Source organism: Microchirus variegatus (assembly GCF_963457635.1).
Source record: "Microchirus variegatus genome assembly, chromosome: 7".
Taxonomy (NCBI): Eukaryota; Metazoa; Chordata; class Actinopteri; order Pleuronectiformes; family Soleidae; genus Microchirus; species Microchirus variegatus.
Window position 1 is genome coordinate 28,161,913 of NC_139808.1, and position 15,235 is coordinate 28,177,147.

The 15,235-nt window shown below is 39.7% G+C and overlaps 1 protein-coding gene across 1 annotated transcript; it reads left to right on the top strand.

Annotated features, from left to right (window-relative positions):
* Window positions 1-5,915: 5,915 nt before the first annotated feature.
* Window positions 5,916-13,346, top strand: LOC310929641 (TLE family member 5-like). Its single transcript, XM_083892458.1, has 7 exons — window positions 5,916-6,268; window positions 8,728-8,825; window positions 8,940-9,003; window positions 9,140-9,184; window positions 9,277-9,339; window positions 9,427-9,501; window positions 10,413-13,346. The coding sequence occupies exons 1-7, from the start codon at window positions 6,242-6,244 to the stop codon at window positions 10,653-10,655; spliced, it is 615 nt and encodes a 204-aa protein (XP_083748584.1). The 5' UTR covers window positions 5,916-6,241; the 3' UTR covers window positions 10,656-13,346.
* Window positions 13,347-15,235: the final 1,889 nt, after the last annotated feature.

Genomic DNA, 15,235 nt, shown 5'->3' on the forward strand with positions numbered 1-15,235 from the left:
TTTTAAACTCAAAATTATGACTAAACTCAACAAGTCAGAATAAATAGTCAGTGTTCTGACTTTGAACTCAGAATTCGGTCTTTATTTATTCTGACTTTATTCCCAGAATTCTGACTTTATTTATTCTGACTTTATTCCCAGAATTCTGACTTTATTTATTCGAACTTGTTGAGTTAAGTCAGAATTCTGAATTTAAACTCAGAATTTCTGACTTTATTTATTCTGACTTGTTGAGTTTAGTTAGAATTCTGAGAATTAAGTCAGAACTTTGCGTTTAAAACTCAGAATTCAAATATATTTTCCCTGTTTGGCCTTAATCCTCTTCCGTATCATTTGACAAACAGAAGCACCAAACAACAACATTTCAGCATGTTCTTCTCTCCACCCGTAGACGTGATGATCTCAAGCTAACTTAAGCCTGGCTTCCAACATCATTACGTGTATGTGTTTTTGTTTTAAGGACCAAACTATGAGTCGATTGTGAGAATAACAGCAGTTCTGAAAGTCTTGTAGTGTTTACTTTTGGGCTTTTTGACACGCCCACGCCCCGGGACGGTAATAACTCTGATGACATCACAACCAATCAGACGCACTTCCTGATGATGACATCATCGGCCGTTCTATCAGAGAGTGTTCATTTCTTTTCTCTTGTTTTTTTTGTTGTTTTTTTTAACTGTATAGTCACTTTGTTTATATATATTAAAAAAAAAACATTTGCTCGCTGTCGAGTGGTGAGAGGAAGTGGGCGGGGCTACTGACCCCGTCTACGCTCTGACGCGGGCCAAATGTTTGTGTATATTTGTTTGTACATACATATACACACAAAAACACACTCCTGTACAAAATGCTCTGTGGTACACCATCTTTGGCAAGAAAAAACTTTAAAAAATTAATCCTATAAACTTCTTTCTTTAGCACAGTTTTTTTTCCTATGGATTTATGGTAGTATTGATACTGTGATTATTGACTTATTTTTTATTATCATTTTTGATTAAATAGGACGTCGCAGAGCAGAGCGGTGCTGAGGAAAACCTCCTAACCCCACGCTACTGCAACAGCTCTGCCTCCACAGTCACAGTTCATAGCTCGGGCTGGTCGTAGAAAAAGAAAACACACAAAAAAGACGATTTTAAGAGTTAATTAAATACATTTTTCTTTTTTTAATTTATCTAATTTATGGACCAGGTTTGAAGGTGTTGTTAATTTGACTGCTTTTTTTTTTTTTTTGATTCCGTCATTGTTGAAGTGCTCTCACGGTTCGGGAGCCTTGAGAACTTGAGTCTGAACTGCTGTAAACAAAAACAAACAAACAAAAAAAACAACAAAAAGAAAGAAAGACACAAAAAAAAAAACACACGAATGTCTGGTATAGTAAGGACTTTATCTCTGCTTTCTATTTCTTATGGAGACATTTCCACGCGTACTTGCCGTCATCTTCTACATCCGTTTATATTAATACTTTCTTTAGAGAAGCCCTCGCTCGCTCACTCACTATGTTTTTAGGAAAATGGCGACAATAACAACACACACAAAAAAACGGCAAGAAGAAAACCCTCTGTCTATAGATGCAGCGCTGTAACGCATATCTAGGAAAAACATGTACAGTACGAACATACAGTAGGTGGACTATTTTTTATCAGTGATTGAAGACCTTTGCGGTCCATGCTTGCTATTTGTAATTTAACACACAAACACACACACACAAACAATCTGTTGTCTGTTTTTTGCGATGTTAATTTCCAGTTTTTGGACGCTTGCTTTGATAGTGCCAGTGAAGTGCAGATACTTTTGATTTATTTTGGGGGGGGGTGGGGTCTGATGACCTTTTCTACAGGTGACTTATCTTTCATCCTCATTAAGGGCTATCACAGTGCATCAGGCTTCTTTGTGTACATTGAGATTACACACACACACACACACACAGTATGTGCTCTAAGACATTTCAGCGGTTGTGTTACGGTGTGTTTTTCAGAGTTTACCAACGCTTAGTCTGCATTTCTTTATAGATCTGGAATTGGGTGATCTGGTCGCACTATTTCATGTTTATTTGACACTACCAGGACGAGTATTTCCGCCCCCCCCCCCAAAGTATTTCATCTGTACCTCATCGCCAACAAATCTTAACGACTATCGTAGTGTGTTTTGTACATTTTTAACCCATTTACGACTAATGTGACACTACTTTTTACAAATTGTTTTGCTTTATAGATTGATTTCCTGTTGTTTTAGCGATGCTACAAGTATTTGGCGTGATCCACCCTTCTACTTGAACAGTGGTACGACCCCTACTGGCTCTCTTAAACCCCTAATAATTCATTTTATCGGTAAAAACCTGTTTCACGTCGACAAATACCCGCTAAAAAGGTTTATTCAGGACCTTCTTGAGCATTACATCCGCGTTGTTGTACGAGTAGACCAACTTTTCACGCCACGTCATTCCAAATCCCGATGAAATATGTATAACAACAAAGCTGGTGCTGCCCCCTGGTGGAGGCACGGGTTACACTCAAAAGATATCGCAAAAAAATGACGAGAATCTGCTCATTCCTTATCCCGACACGACATCCCTGAGCTGCTTTATTTTACAGTTATGGTCATAATAAGAAGAAAAAAACGAACACTACAACGTATTTTTTTTTGGTGTAGCTAACGCAGGAGGCTAGCTTTGACTGAACTCTTAACTGCATCCCCCACCAAGCCCCGCCCCCAAAAACTTGAAGAAACTGTAACCACTTTTTTCTGTTTATTCGTCTCATTTGCAAACTGACCAAAAGCCGAAGGAAAGATACAGGAATTAGTCCTCGAAAAACACTACAATTGTCATTGCGTTACACTGTAAAAAAAATTTTTCAAGGCAATTTACTGCAATCAATTTTTGAATTTACGGCCCAACAAAAGATCTTTTAAAAAAGTTCCGACAACTAATATATTTGTTCGACAAACTTGTAAGTTAGCGTTCTGCCAACTCAAAATTCTGTTTTCAGATAAAAAACAGTTTAGCTAACTTGTCTTGTTCAGATCATTTAAAAATTAGATTTAGAATTTTGAGTTTGCACAACGCTAACTTACGAGTTTGTCGAACAAAATAATATTAGTTGGGTTTTTTTGGGCTGTAAACTCAAAAATTGCAGTAAGTTGAGAAAACTCCACATTTCAACGCAACGTTTTCTTTTTTACAGTGTAGGTTTGAATTTAATGGGGATTAAAATGCTGTAAGAAAATGACACTAATCTCATCCAGATTAAGCAAACCCGCCAACTTTTTTTTTAATTTTTAGACTGGATGCCAGTATTTCAGTGGAATGATTCAAACCAGTATGACTACGCAAGTATTTAATCTGTGTGTTAAGTGCAGCTTACGAACCAACGGTGTATTTGTTGAGCACATGACGACGATGATGATGATGATGAAGGGCTGACTGGCTTTGAGTCGTTAGTTTCCGTGTGTTTTTGACACCTTTTTTGAGCTTTGACCAACGAGAAGCCCGGACGTTGCGATTCTCTTTTATTTATTGCCTTGAAAAATGACCGACAACAGTCGATGTATTCAAAACAACTCAGTTTGTGCCCCATTTTTCTGTTTTTCTTTTATGTACTGTACGATAAGACATTACCAGAACACTATTATTTAGGACCACGTGATTTTACCCCCCCCCCTCACTCCAATGATACCTGAAGGTCAGTTGTGTAGTGGTGTGTAAAATACTGTTTGTTTGTCTGTAAACGCTAATGTAAATGATGTATTATACTGAGTGTGCCAACCCCACTCTTATCTTTTTTAAGTGCCAACACACGCGTGGTCGTCGTCAGTCGGACCGACCGCGCCGACATGGTCCCCACTTTTAAATAAAGTTAATAAAAAAAATAATCCAGACAAACCAGAGCGTTAGAAGGATAGATGATTACACAAATACTTTATTCTGTATTTAAGATTGAAGAGTTCAAAGATAATCTGCTGTTTGTTTTGTTTTCTTTCTAATCTTTTTTTTTTAAATAAACTAAGTATAATTGCATGTGCTGTTCATTTTATGTTGGAAGTGAGGGCTCGTGCTCTTGATAAAGGCGAGGAGGGGGGGTTCAATCAGTTGGTTATTATCGATTATTGATTTACATAACTCTTGCCATATTTTTGTTGTTTTCATGTCTTTGTTTCAACCACTGTTGCCTGATCCTCATTCAAACATGAACATGACTTATGATCATTATCGCCTTCTAAGAGAGAAACGTAATGAAAAAGGTATCTGTTTTAAATTTAAATAAATTTGTTCCTATACTTGCCGATGGTGTGCGTTCTGTGATTTCTGACTTTGGTGTAAAAGTACACTTTACTAGTTGTTTAATGACGTACATGACAGTGGAAAAGGGGCTGAAGACTCCTGAAAATGATCCCTCAAAAACGTGTGTATATCTACTCACTATCACCCTAATTTTACCAATTCCAATTCTATCACAATTGGAATTCTCAGATTAATTCTGACTTTTTTTCCTCAAAATTCCCTCTTTTAATCTCAGAATTTTGAGTTTAATTCTGATTTTTCGCCCCTCAGAATTTCCACTTAAAGGGACAATATGTAGTATTTATGGGTTTATATGACCCAAAATCTGCTTTTTTATACATATTATGTGCTCCTGCATTGTCTAGTCGCTGTATAATAGTTTTTGTTTCATTTTCGTAGTGTTTCAAAAAGTCATGTAAAATAACATGGTCCCGGGCCGCGGTTGCATAGCCACTGTTAGCAGCGAGACGCCATGTTTCTACCGGAGCCTGTAAGGAAAAACGTGAGAGAACAAATCAAGCGTCTCTTTACTTGTAGCGGAAGTCCCGCCTCCTCTCTCTCCGCTTCGTCTGCTACGGCCGCGGTAGCTCGCCCTCTCCCTCACCTCACGAACCTCATCTAATGACACGGAGAAAGACGACGAGGACGACATTTGACCAGCTGCGGATACCGTAGCGCTCAGGGAAGGGAGGGGGTGAGCAGAGGAGCAGTTCTTTGTTGTAAATTTCAGCCTCTCCTCTAGATGGCACTATAAACTACTTCCTTCACCTTTAAATCTCAGAATTCTGAGATTAATTCAGACTTTTTCCCTCAGAATTCCACTTTAATATCAGAATTCTAAGTTTAATTTAGGCTTTTTTCCCTCAGAATTCTGAGTTCAATTCTGACTTTTTCCTTCTCAGAATTCCACTTGAATCTCAGAATTCTGAGTTTAACTCTGACTTTTTTCCCCTGAGAAATCCCACTCTTAATTCAGGATTCTGAGTTTAATTCTGACTTTGTTCCCACTTTAATCTCATAATTCTGATTTTTTTCCCCTCAGAATTCCCACTTTAATCTCAGAATTCTGAGTTTAAATCTGATATGCCTTTTTTCCCCTCAGAATTCTCACTTTAATCTCAGAATTATGAGTTTAATTCTAACGTTTTTTTCCTCAGAATTCAAACTTTAATCTCAGAATTATGACTTTTCCCCTCAGCATTCCCACTTTAATCTCAGAATTCCGGGATTAATTCTGACTTTTTTCCCCTCAGAATTCCAATTGTAATCCTCATAGTTCTGATTTTTACCCTCAGAATTTCCACTTAAATCTCAGAATTCTCACTTTTTCACCTCAGAATTGTGCCTTTTTTTATTTAAAATAAATAAATCACATGTGGCCCTAATCCTCTTCCGTACTTGACACATTATCTGACATTTATCAGACTTTTAAACCCCCCACTGTCTCGGTGTGTGGTGTGTTCATGTGTGCGTGTGTCTGCCACAGTCGCACGCGGCCGTGTGCGCGCTGCAGAGCGGGTCAGTTCAGCTCTGCGTCACACGGGGCGCCCGCTCCTCCGCTGCGCGGTTTGTGTTCCGGGTGATGCTGCTCTTCTCTTCAAAGCAGAGGAAAGTCGGGGGCTCATGTGTCAACATCCAGGTTTTCCCCGGGGAGGCGCAGCGTTAACGTTATTGCAAAGAAAAGAAAAAAAGCGAAACATAAACATCCATTCCGGGGGGCTTTTTATTTTTGTGTTCGCTCGGTAATCCTCGCAAGGCCGCCGTGTTTCCTCACCGTGAAGACCCGAAGAAGGTCTCCGGCCCCTGCTGCTTTGACGTTAGCTAGCGTTATTGTAAACGATGACTGAGTACAAAGTGCGAATAGCGTCTCCAATCATTTAATATTATCCGGGGACCTGTTAGCTTAGCCAGCTAGCCTGGTAATTCGACGGAGAGCACGGTAACGAGGCGGGACACGCTGCTGACATGATGTTTCCTCAATCAAGGCACTCGGTAAGTTTACGAGTTGAACTCGTCCCAGCTGGAAACTAGCGCCGCTGCTACCAGCGGGGCTAAGCTAACTAGCTAGCTTTAGCCACCGACAGCTGATGCTAGCACAGGGGTTGCTGCAGGTAGCTGTAGCAGTAGCTGTAGCTGTAGCAGTAGCAGTAGCTGTCGCTGCTCAGCCCCACAAAGCCAGCACACGTCTGACCACATCCGCACCCACTCTCGGTGTCTGCGCTGTCCGTTAGCCGCAAACTCACGGTGAAAAATTAGTTTAAATATCTAGCTTTTAAAACAGCACATATACACTAACCGGCCACTTTATTAGGTACACCTGTTCAACTGTACCGTCAACTCAAATATCTAATCAGACAGTCACATGGTAGCAGCTCAGTGCATGTGTGTGTACAGACATGGTATTAATGAAGTTTTAACTTTTAAAGGTCTAATGTAGCTATGAAACAATGACTAAATTAATCGTCAACTATGTTGATAATCATTGAATCGTTTTTGAGGCTAGATTTGAGTGTTTCAGCTGTTAAATGTGAATATTTTCTGGTTTCTTTGCTCCATATAAACAAAGAAATCATTTTAGTTTGTGGACAAAACAAGACATTAGAGATCATCATCATTTCCAGGTTTGCTAACACGAATCAACGTTTTATTTTGACATATTATGGACCGCACGATTACTCTGTAAATCGAGAAAATGGTGGACAGATTTAATAGATTGTGAAAATAATCATTAGTTGCAGCTCCAACTCCAATATGTAATCAGATAGTCGCAGATTTAAAGGTGCCATATGTAAGAATGTGGCCAAAAACGATTACTACATTCAAATTCAAAATACCGAGGTCTTTTAGGTTTCGATTTCTGACGTAACTGGCCACCCGTGGTTGCTCGGCAGCTGCGACTCTAATGACTGCAATGATTGGTAGACGGCGGTAGGTGGCGCCACATGCTAAAACATGATTTGCAGTCTGCAAAATATTGTTTTAATGCAAATATTTTGTCTGTACTGTTGTTGTTGGTGAGTTCAGTTTGTTATATGAACATTATTCCTGAGTCTCTGTGACATATTAGGAGGATTTTATGGCCAGTTGCTTTAGATTTATTACATAATGCACCTTTAAAGGTATCGTCATCAAAAATTGCAGAATATATACCATGAGCTACAGCTCTCTGTGCATAAATGGCTTGTTGGCTTCAAAATCATAGAAAAGCGGTCACTTAAATGGTAAATATTCACTGTAAAATGGATAAAGGGCATTTGGAGATTTGTGTTGCCTTTCAATAAGGCGCGAGTCGCTTCAAACACAGTGAAATAACATCATTCGTATGCGTTTTTAAAAATTCCACAAAGTCACGAGCAGCTAATGCTAAATGACGTGTATAAAGAAGTCACTGTTGACACAAAAGCACCGTCTCGGTCACAGCTAGCTGCAGTATTAGACGCTAACTGTATTTACATGCACGGCAACAGTGTGACTAACCTGATTATTATTATTATCATTATTAGTGTTCATGTAAATCTCGTCACTGTGTCATTTAATAACCAACACATGTAAACACTCCAGTAATACAGGATCGTGTTACACACAGGTGAAAAATGTAAACGCTCCAGTGCCAAAACACTGCTAGCATCACTTTAGCCCGCAGACTTATTACCCCACGCCTTAGGTGGGGAAAAAACTCACTCATATCTCACTATGGTACTCATTTCAAGTTCTCCTTCAACATTATTTACATAGTTTCAGAGGGTTGGGGATAGTTCATTTACCAAGATAACCAAAATAATGGATTATGGCTAGTCCCTGGGTCAGTGTTAGCATGGAAGCCAAAACAGGAAGACATTTACTAGGCATCAAAACAATCCAGTTTGTATAAGATAATGTGATAATGTGATCACACAAAGGCAAACTTAAGACAAAAGTTAACATTTATTCATTCAAAACAAAGAAAAACTTGCTGTACAAAAAAATAACTCTAGCATAAATAAAAGCTTAAGCTAGCTGCCTCTTTCTCCCAGAAGTGACAAAAATAAACTGTACACAAATAACACAAACTGGTGTTTTGTGTTGTTTTTCAAAATAGAAACTTTAAAAAATATATATATTTTATATATATATATATATATTTTTTTTTTTAAAGTTTATGAATCTATTCGGAATCGTGGACGATTAGAATCGCAATTTTTTCCCCGCCCCTAACATTTACACTGCGTGCTGTAGCTGTAAAAACTGTATAATATTAGCACGTGATGCATGTTTTTTCTGATAATTTGCAGTCCTACTTTTGTCTGTGTCCAATCGGGCGTGGATCTATTTCTTAGAAGACTTAATAATTGTTCCTAGGGTGAAAGAGGGCGGATTAGGGAGCGAGAGAGTACATTTCTTTATCTGTAAACACCAACAGTGAGATGATGCAAACCACGTGGTCGTCATGTTTTTGTGTGTGTGTGTCGTAGGCGTCCTCTCAGTCCGGTCAACCTCTCAAGTTCACCACTTCTGACTCCTGTGACCGCATCAAGGATGAGTTCCAGTTCCTGCAAGCACAATACCACAGGCACGCAAAAACACACACACGACTCACATGTTCAGAAAGATATATACGCTTTATAAGATAAGAAATTCAGTCATGCTGTCATCTAATATTCTGCCGTTTATTCCCTCAAAACAGTTTGAAGTTGGAGTGTGATAAGCTGGCTTCTGAAAAGTCAGAGATGCAACGTCACTATATCATGGTGAGTGCAGTTATTTTCCCGTCACGAGTATATTTGGTTTTCTGTGTGTGTGAAACTGTGTTTTTGGCAGGAGTTTTTCATGTGTTTGTGCTTGAACTTTTGTCTCTTTTCTCTCTCCCTCCTTGTTCCTTTGCAGTACTATGAAATGTCCTATGGGCTGAATATTGAAATGCACAAACAGGTAATTTGCCGCCCACTCTAACACATTCTATTCTATGATCTCAGCTCTCGTTGTCCCCCGTTTTAACACGTTATTGTTTTTTCCCATTGCAGGCTGAAATAGTGAAGAGACTGAATGGGATTTGTGCCCAGGTGCTGCCTTACCTGTCTCAGGAGGTAACGACAGAGTTATTATTGACTAAATGTGTCAGAATAAGAGTCTTGTGTGCATTCTTTTAAGCGTATAAATACACTTTATTGCAGCATCAGCAGCAAGTGATGGGCGCCATAGAGAGAGCAAAGCAGGTCACACCGCCTGAGATGAACTCCATCATACGGGTGAGACTTTAGCCTCCTTTTTTACGACTCATTTCAGCTCCAGAGAATGAGCCCGTCTTTTGGGATTTGTGCCACTCCTGAACGTAAGAAATGCAGCAAATCCAGTAAAACCAGACCAGTCAAACTACTTTTTATTGGGATAAAACCACCATTACCTGTTTGCTGCGACCTCAGAAGGGATTTAAAGGTCCAGTATGTAACATTTTGTCTCGTGCACAAACCAAAAATGATTCTGTTTGACTGATTTTCTTGCTTGTATGTTGAAACATATTCAAAATGGCGTCTTTAAAGGTGCATTATGTAATAAATCTAAAGCAACTGGCCATAAAATCCTCCTAATATGTCACAGAGACTCAGGAATAATGTTCATATAACAAACTGAACTCACCAACAACAACAGTACAGACAATATTTTGCAGACTGCAAATCATGTTTATGTTTTGAAATCACGTTTTGGCATGTGGCGCCACCTACCGCCGTCTACCAATCATTGCAGTCAGTAGAGTCTCAGCTGCCGAGCAACCACGGGTTGCCAGTTACGTCAGAAAACGAAACCTAAAAGACCTCGGTGTTTTTGGTCACATTCTTACATATGGCAGCTTTAAAGTTTATTTTTGTAGCCCAAAAAAGCTTTACAGATTAAAAGAATGACAGGATTAAAAGCAATTTTATGTAAAATTAAGTCAAAGGATGTGTAAATAAAGATAAAATGATCCAGATTAACCAAATGCCTGTTGGAATAAAACCATTTTAGTTTCAGAAGCCGCCATCTTACGCCACTATGACGTGTTACACTCTGCAGTCTCACCATTAGATGTCACTAATTCATACACTCTGGAGCCTTTAAGAAAATATGTATATAGTTTCTTAATTTTAATTCCTTAAATCTTCCATCCATTTGCCATTTCCAGCAACAGCTCCAGGTGCAGCACCTGTCCCAGCTCCAGGGCCTGGCCTTGCCCGTGACCCCGCTGCCCCTGGGCCTGACCCCGCCCTCCCTGCCCGCCGTCTCCTCCAGCTCCGGCCTGCTCTCCCTCTCCTCCATCCTGGCCAACTACTCCCACAGCCAGGCCCAGGTGGCGAAGGAGGACAAAGCCCGGGAAAACGCAGAGAGAGCGCCCAGAGGAGACGACGGCGGCGACAAGTCCGATTAGCGCGCGGCCCCGGGAGGTTTGGAGGTCGGTGAGGGTGTGAGGTGTTTAAAAGAAAAAAAGAAAAGTAAAGAAAAGGGTGAAACCGTGACTGTAATTGGAGATTGATGTAAGTCTGTAAGGCTGCCTGTCTGAGTATTGATGATGACGAGCAGAGAAGAGAGTAAAAGAGAATGAAACTGCTGAATGGCTGAGAGTGAGAGTCCTTATTTAGCCGTAATAGACTCAGTTCAGGCTTCTTAGACTTAGAATAATTGCTTTTTTTTTTCTTTCTTTTTTAAAGCGTGAGCCGCTGTTGGTAGGCTTAACCAAGGTAAATGTTTTTCCAAGTGTGGGGGGAGAAGAGAGTCTCCCTTTACGTGGATCTGCCTCTCACAGGGTTATTTTTTTCTTTTCTTCTTCTTCTTCTTGTCGTTCTCAGATCTGTATTCCGTGTTTTTTTTTCAAAGTCCCTCTGATTGTTCCGTCACAGACGCCGCTAACTTCCTGTCGTACCCTCCTCGCGCGATTCGCCGTCACCTCCTTTCTGTTTGTGTGATATCGCCAAAATTTAGATATTTCTTAAAGGGACATTTCACTTTCACTCGCGAGCTCGCGTACGTGCATTCAAACAATTTTTATTTTTAAATGACAACCACTGGATCCATTTATTGCATTAGTATTAGCTGTGTACCTCAGTCCCGCAATTAATGATATTTTCCTACAAACAGTATAACCAACTTTTTGGGGAAGGGGGCGGAGCAATTGATTAGTTTCTGCTGCTACACGCTACATGTAACGGACCATGTCTCATCTTTAAACAACTATCTGCACACACACATTAAAAAATCAGGCTTTTATTTTGAAATGTTTTTGGTGACGTTAAAGATGAGCTGTAGTTAGTCTATAATCAAAAATGCTTAATTTAATGATTTTTTTTTTTCCTCGCTTGCGCGTTTTCAGCCTTTCAAAATAAAACGGGATGGAAAACTTCAGAACCAGACGTTGCTAAACCAACGCACGAGTACTGTAATTTCCGTCAAATTAGCAGAGCACTTCAGTTTATGCTGAGATTCCTATCACGTGATGGGTCGATCTCTTGTTTCTCCTCTTATTATATTATTATTATTTTTCTAACTTTCCCATTGTTTTTGATGAAGAATGTGTCCTCAGTGAGATTTAGAATTTGCGCCTGTTTTTTTATTTTCAGAGCCGTGTCCCGACTTCATACCCGGAAAACATGAACTATCCCTTTACTACGGCAGTTTAAAGTACTCGACGTGTGCCAACAACAACAACATAAAGATATGTTTTTCTTTTGTTGTACATAAAACACAAGTTTGTCATAATGATTTAGCGCGTATTATCGTTTTAAAGAGACCAGAACGTGATAAATTAAAGAAATACACACAAACGCACCCACATATAAGTTAAAACTTCAAATTAAAACGACTTTAATGCACCATATTAAACCGATTGAGCCGATTTGTGCTCTTTTTCAGCCGTTTAATATTATTTTGACATACTCATGTCGTTTAAATACATACTATACGCGTTCATTACGCTATTTTTGCCGTTATTCTGAGCAGGATTCTCGGCCCCAAGCACAACGTAAATAGACGAGGAAGTAAAAAGCAGTAGAGGCTGCGGAAAGGACGTTTTTGTTTTGTCCAAAAAAACAAAAAATTATTCAGTTTTAGTGATTTCTTTGTCGTATGGAGCAAAGAAACCCGACAATGTTCGCATTTAATTCCTTAAAAACACTCAAATCAGTTAATCGAGTCATTATTTCAGCCCTAAAATCTTTTTTTAATTTAATGTGTTAATTCACGAGTACAAATAACTGCTCTCTAGACTTGATTTCCTGTTTTTTGTTGATTCAGAAACATCGTTGTACTGAATTTGTTCTGTGGCGTGAAGTTGGGACGCGGTTGTAATCTGAGAACAGGACAGCAGAGGGCAGCAGAGCTCTCCCGTTCATCATCATAATCCTCATCACTGCTTTTACCATCACCACCTCTTAATGTCCAAGACGCTTGAAAACCTCTCTCTCTCTCTCTCTCTCTCTCTCTCTCTGTGTGTGTGAGTGTGTGTTTATCTTATTTTGAAAAGCACTTAAGTGTTTGGCTCAGTGCTCTTTCTCCTGTTTTTTCCTCTTTGCCGTCTGTGCTAGTGTCCGGGGAGCTTGTAGTCAGGTTTCCCCTCTTTTTTTCCTCCCCCCCCTCGCCCCTTCTCGGAGACCTGACGTTGGCGTACTAGGGTGTGAGAACGGATCTCGTTAAACGCCGACGTCGCTCTCCGTTAGAAAACGAATAAAAACAAAACAAAAACAAAAAAACAACCTCCTTAGGGCAAAACGCAAACATATGAATGGTATGTGTGTTTGTTTTTGCTGTGAAGGGCCAATTTGTATACATATGAATATATCAATATACATATTTTTTAAAGCATTTTTGTATGTTTCAAAGCTGCTTTTTAACGTGTGTGTATCATGGAAGACTTTAAGTGTTGTATGTGTGCATTACGAGCCTACAGTAAGTGAGGCACAATGTTGTATACCATGTTGTTATTTTCCTCTTTTTTCCTCTCCCATTCTCTCAGTAGGCAGTAACACTTACGATTGTTTTTCTAGGTTTGTAAATGTTTTATTCCTTTTTGTTTTTCTTTGTTTTTTTTTCGGTGCAAACAGAAACCAGTTTAATGTGTTTATGAACACGAGCTCAATTTAAGAAGAAAAAAAAATTGGGGGCGGGGGAGGGAGGGCAAAAAAAAAATGTAAACAAGCAACTGTGTATTCTAATGAGAATGAATCAACCTTTTAGCAGTAAGGAAGCTTCTCTGGTGCCTTACAAATAAAAGATGTGATTGAGAGTGCTCATTTGTCAATCTGTGTCGTGCTGCTGCCCGTCCATAGAGGGAGCTAGGGCGCCGTCCCACCAGTCTTGCATTGAGAAGAAGAAGATGGGAATTATCTTAAATAATTATAATCTAAAACATGGAAAATGTAATGTGTGTAATCTGCATTCAAATGCAGTTTGAAATGTAACACTCGTTTACAGCGAGTTCCGGTCAAGAGACGTATTTCCGGTTTTAGGGCGCACGCGACTTTCTCGTAAACTTTTGCTCGGGAGTGAGACACGCGCAGGGGTTTATGGTTTTGACGTCATTTTTGCCGGCACACTACGGCGACCATAAACTTAGCTTTAGGTTATTTTAGTGCTTCTTTTATTGCGAAAGATAAGAAAACTCTGGGACGTAGTCTTATGGCCGGGCGGACTGTGCTACTGCTAACGTCGGAAACGGAAATGCCTCCGCTAGCTTATATGTAAGTTGTGCTAACTTTACTAGCGCTCAATTGCCTGTTTCAACATTGAAAAATAAGCACAAATCAGCTTTATCTCGCTTCAAAATAAGCCGTTTGTTTCATATAAGAAAAGCTTTTGCTTCTAGAACTCGGAGAACCCGAGAACATCGCCCTAAAGCAGCAAACGAAAGGCGGCCGAGCTGTGATACCAGCGGAAACGGAAATGCCTGCGCTAGCTTCTATACAAGTTGTGTGCTAACTTTACTAGCGCTTAATTGCCTGTTTCAACATAGAACAAATAAAGACCAAACGCCCTTCTCTCGCTTCAAAACGAGCCATTTGTTTCATAGAAGACAAGCTTCGGCTTCTTGAACTCGGAGCCGAACTTCGCCATAAAGCAGCAAAACGAAAGGAATTAGTAACGGCCGAGGCCGGCGGAAACGGAAATACCTCTGCTAGCTTCTGTGTAAGTTGTTGCTAACTTTACTAGCGCTTAATTGCCTGTTTCAACATAGAAAAATAAGCACCAAAACCCCGTTCTCTCCCTTCAAAATACGCCGTTTCACAGAAGACAAGCGTAGGCTTCTAGAACTCGGAGCCGAACGTCGCCATAAAGCAGCAAACGAAAGACGGAGCGAGGAATTACACTTGAGCTGGTATGAGAAGGACTAGCTAACTGGTTGCCTTCACAGCAGTGGCCTCATCTTTCACGCCGGACACGAACAAGCCTGGATTCATACAGGTATTACAGCCATTTATCTGAAACACGAACACATAGGACACATATGCGAACAAAATAGTCATAGACAAGCTTGTATCTTTTAAAATAATGGTATTAGGCAATGAGAAATGGTGCTTTGGCGTGTCCTAGTGGTGATGTGCGGTAACTGCATCTGATCCACTCGGCTATATAACCACATTGGGGTTATATACCACAACAGTGACCTCTGGGCAGATAATAATACAAAATGAGAAGTGAATAAGACAAAATGTTGGGGTATTTATGAATGCATTAATATTTTTAATTCAATAGTGTGTGAGATTTACTAGAAATAAATGCGTAAAGAAATACAAAATGCATGTGGAGCTGAATTAAGATACTATTTTTGTTATGTTTATTGCAAAATGTGAGTTGTGGGCATCAGTATTTCATAATGTTCAGGCAAAACAAGCGTTTTCAGTTTGTTTCGGTTGAAATAAGCGACAAAAAAAACATGAGTAGCTCTTGGAAAACAAAAGGTTGGAGACTTTCTCACAATTGTTTCTGTTTTGAAGAGTGATTTTTCTTTCGTTTGTAATC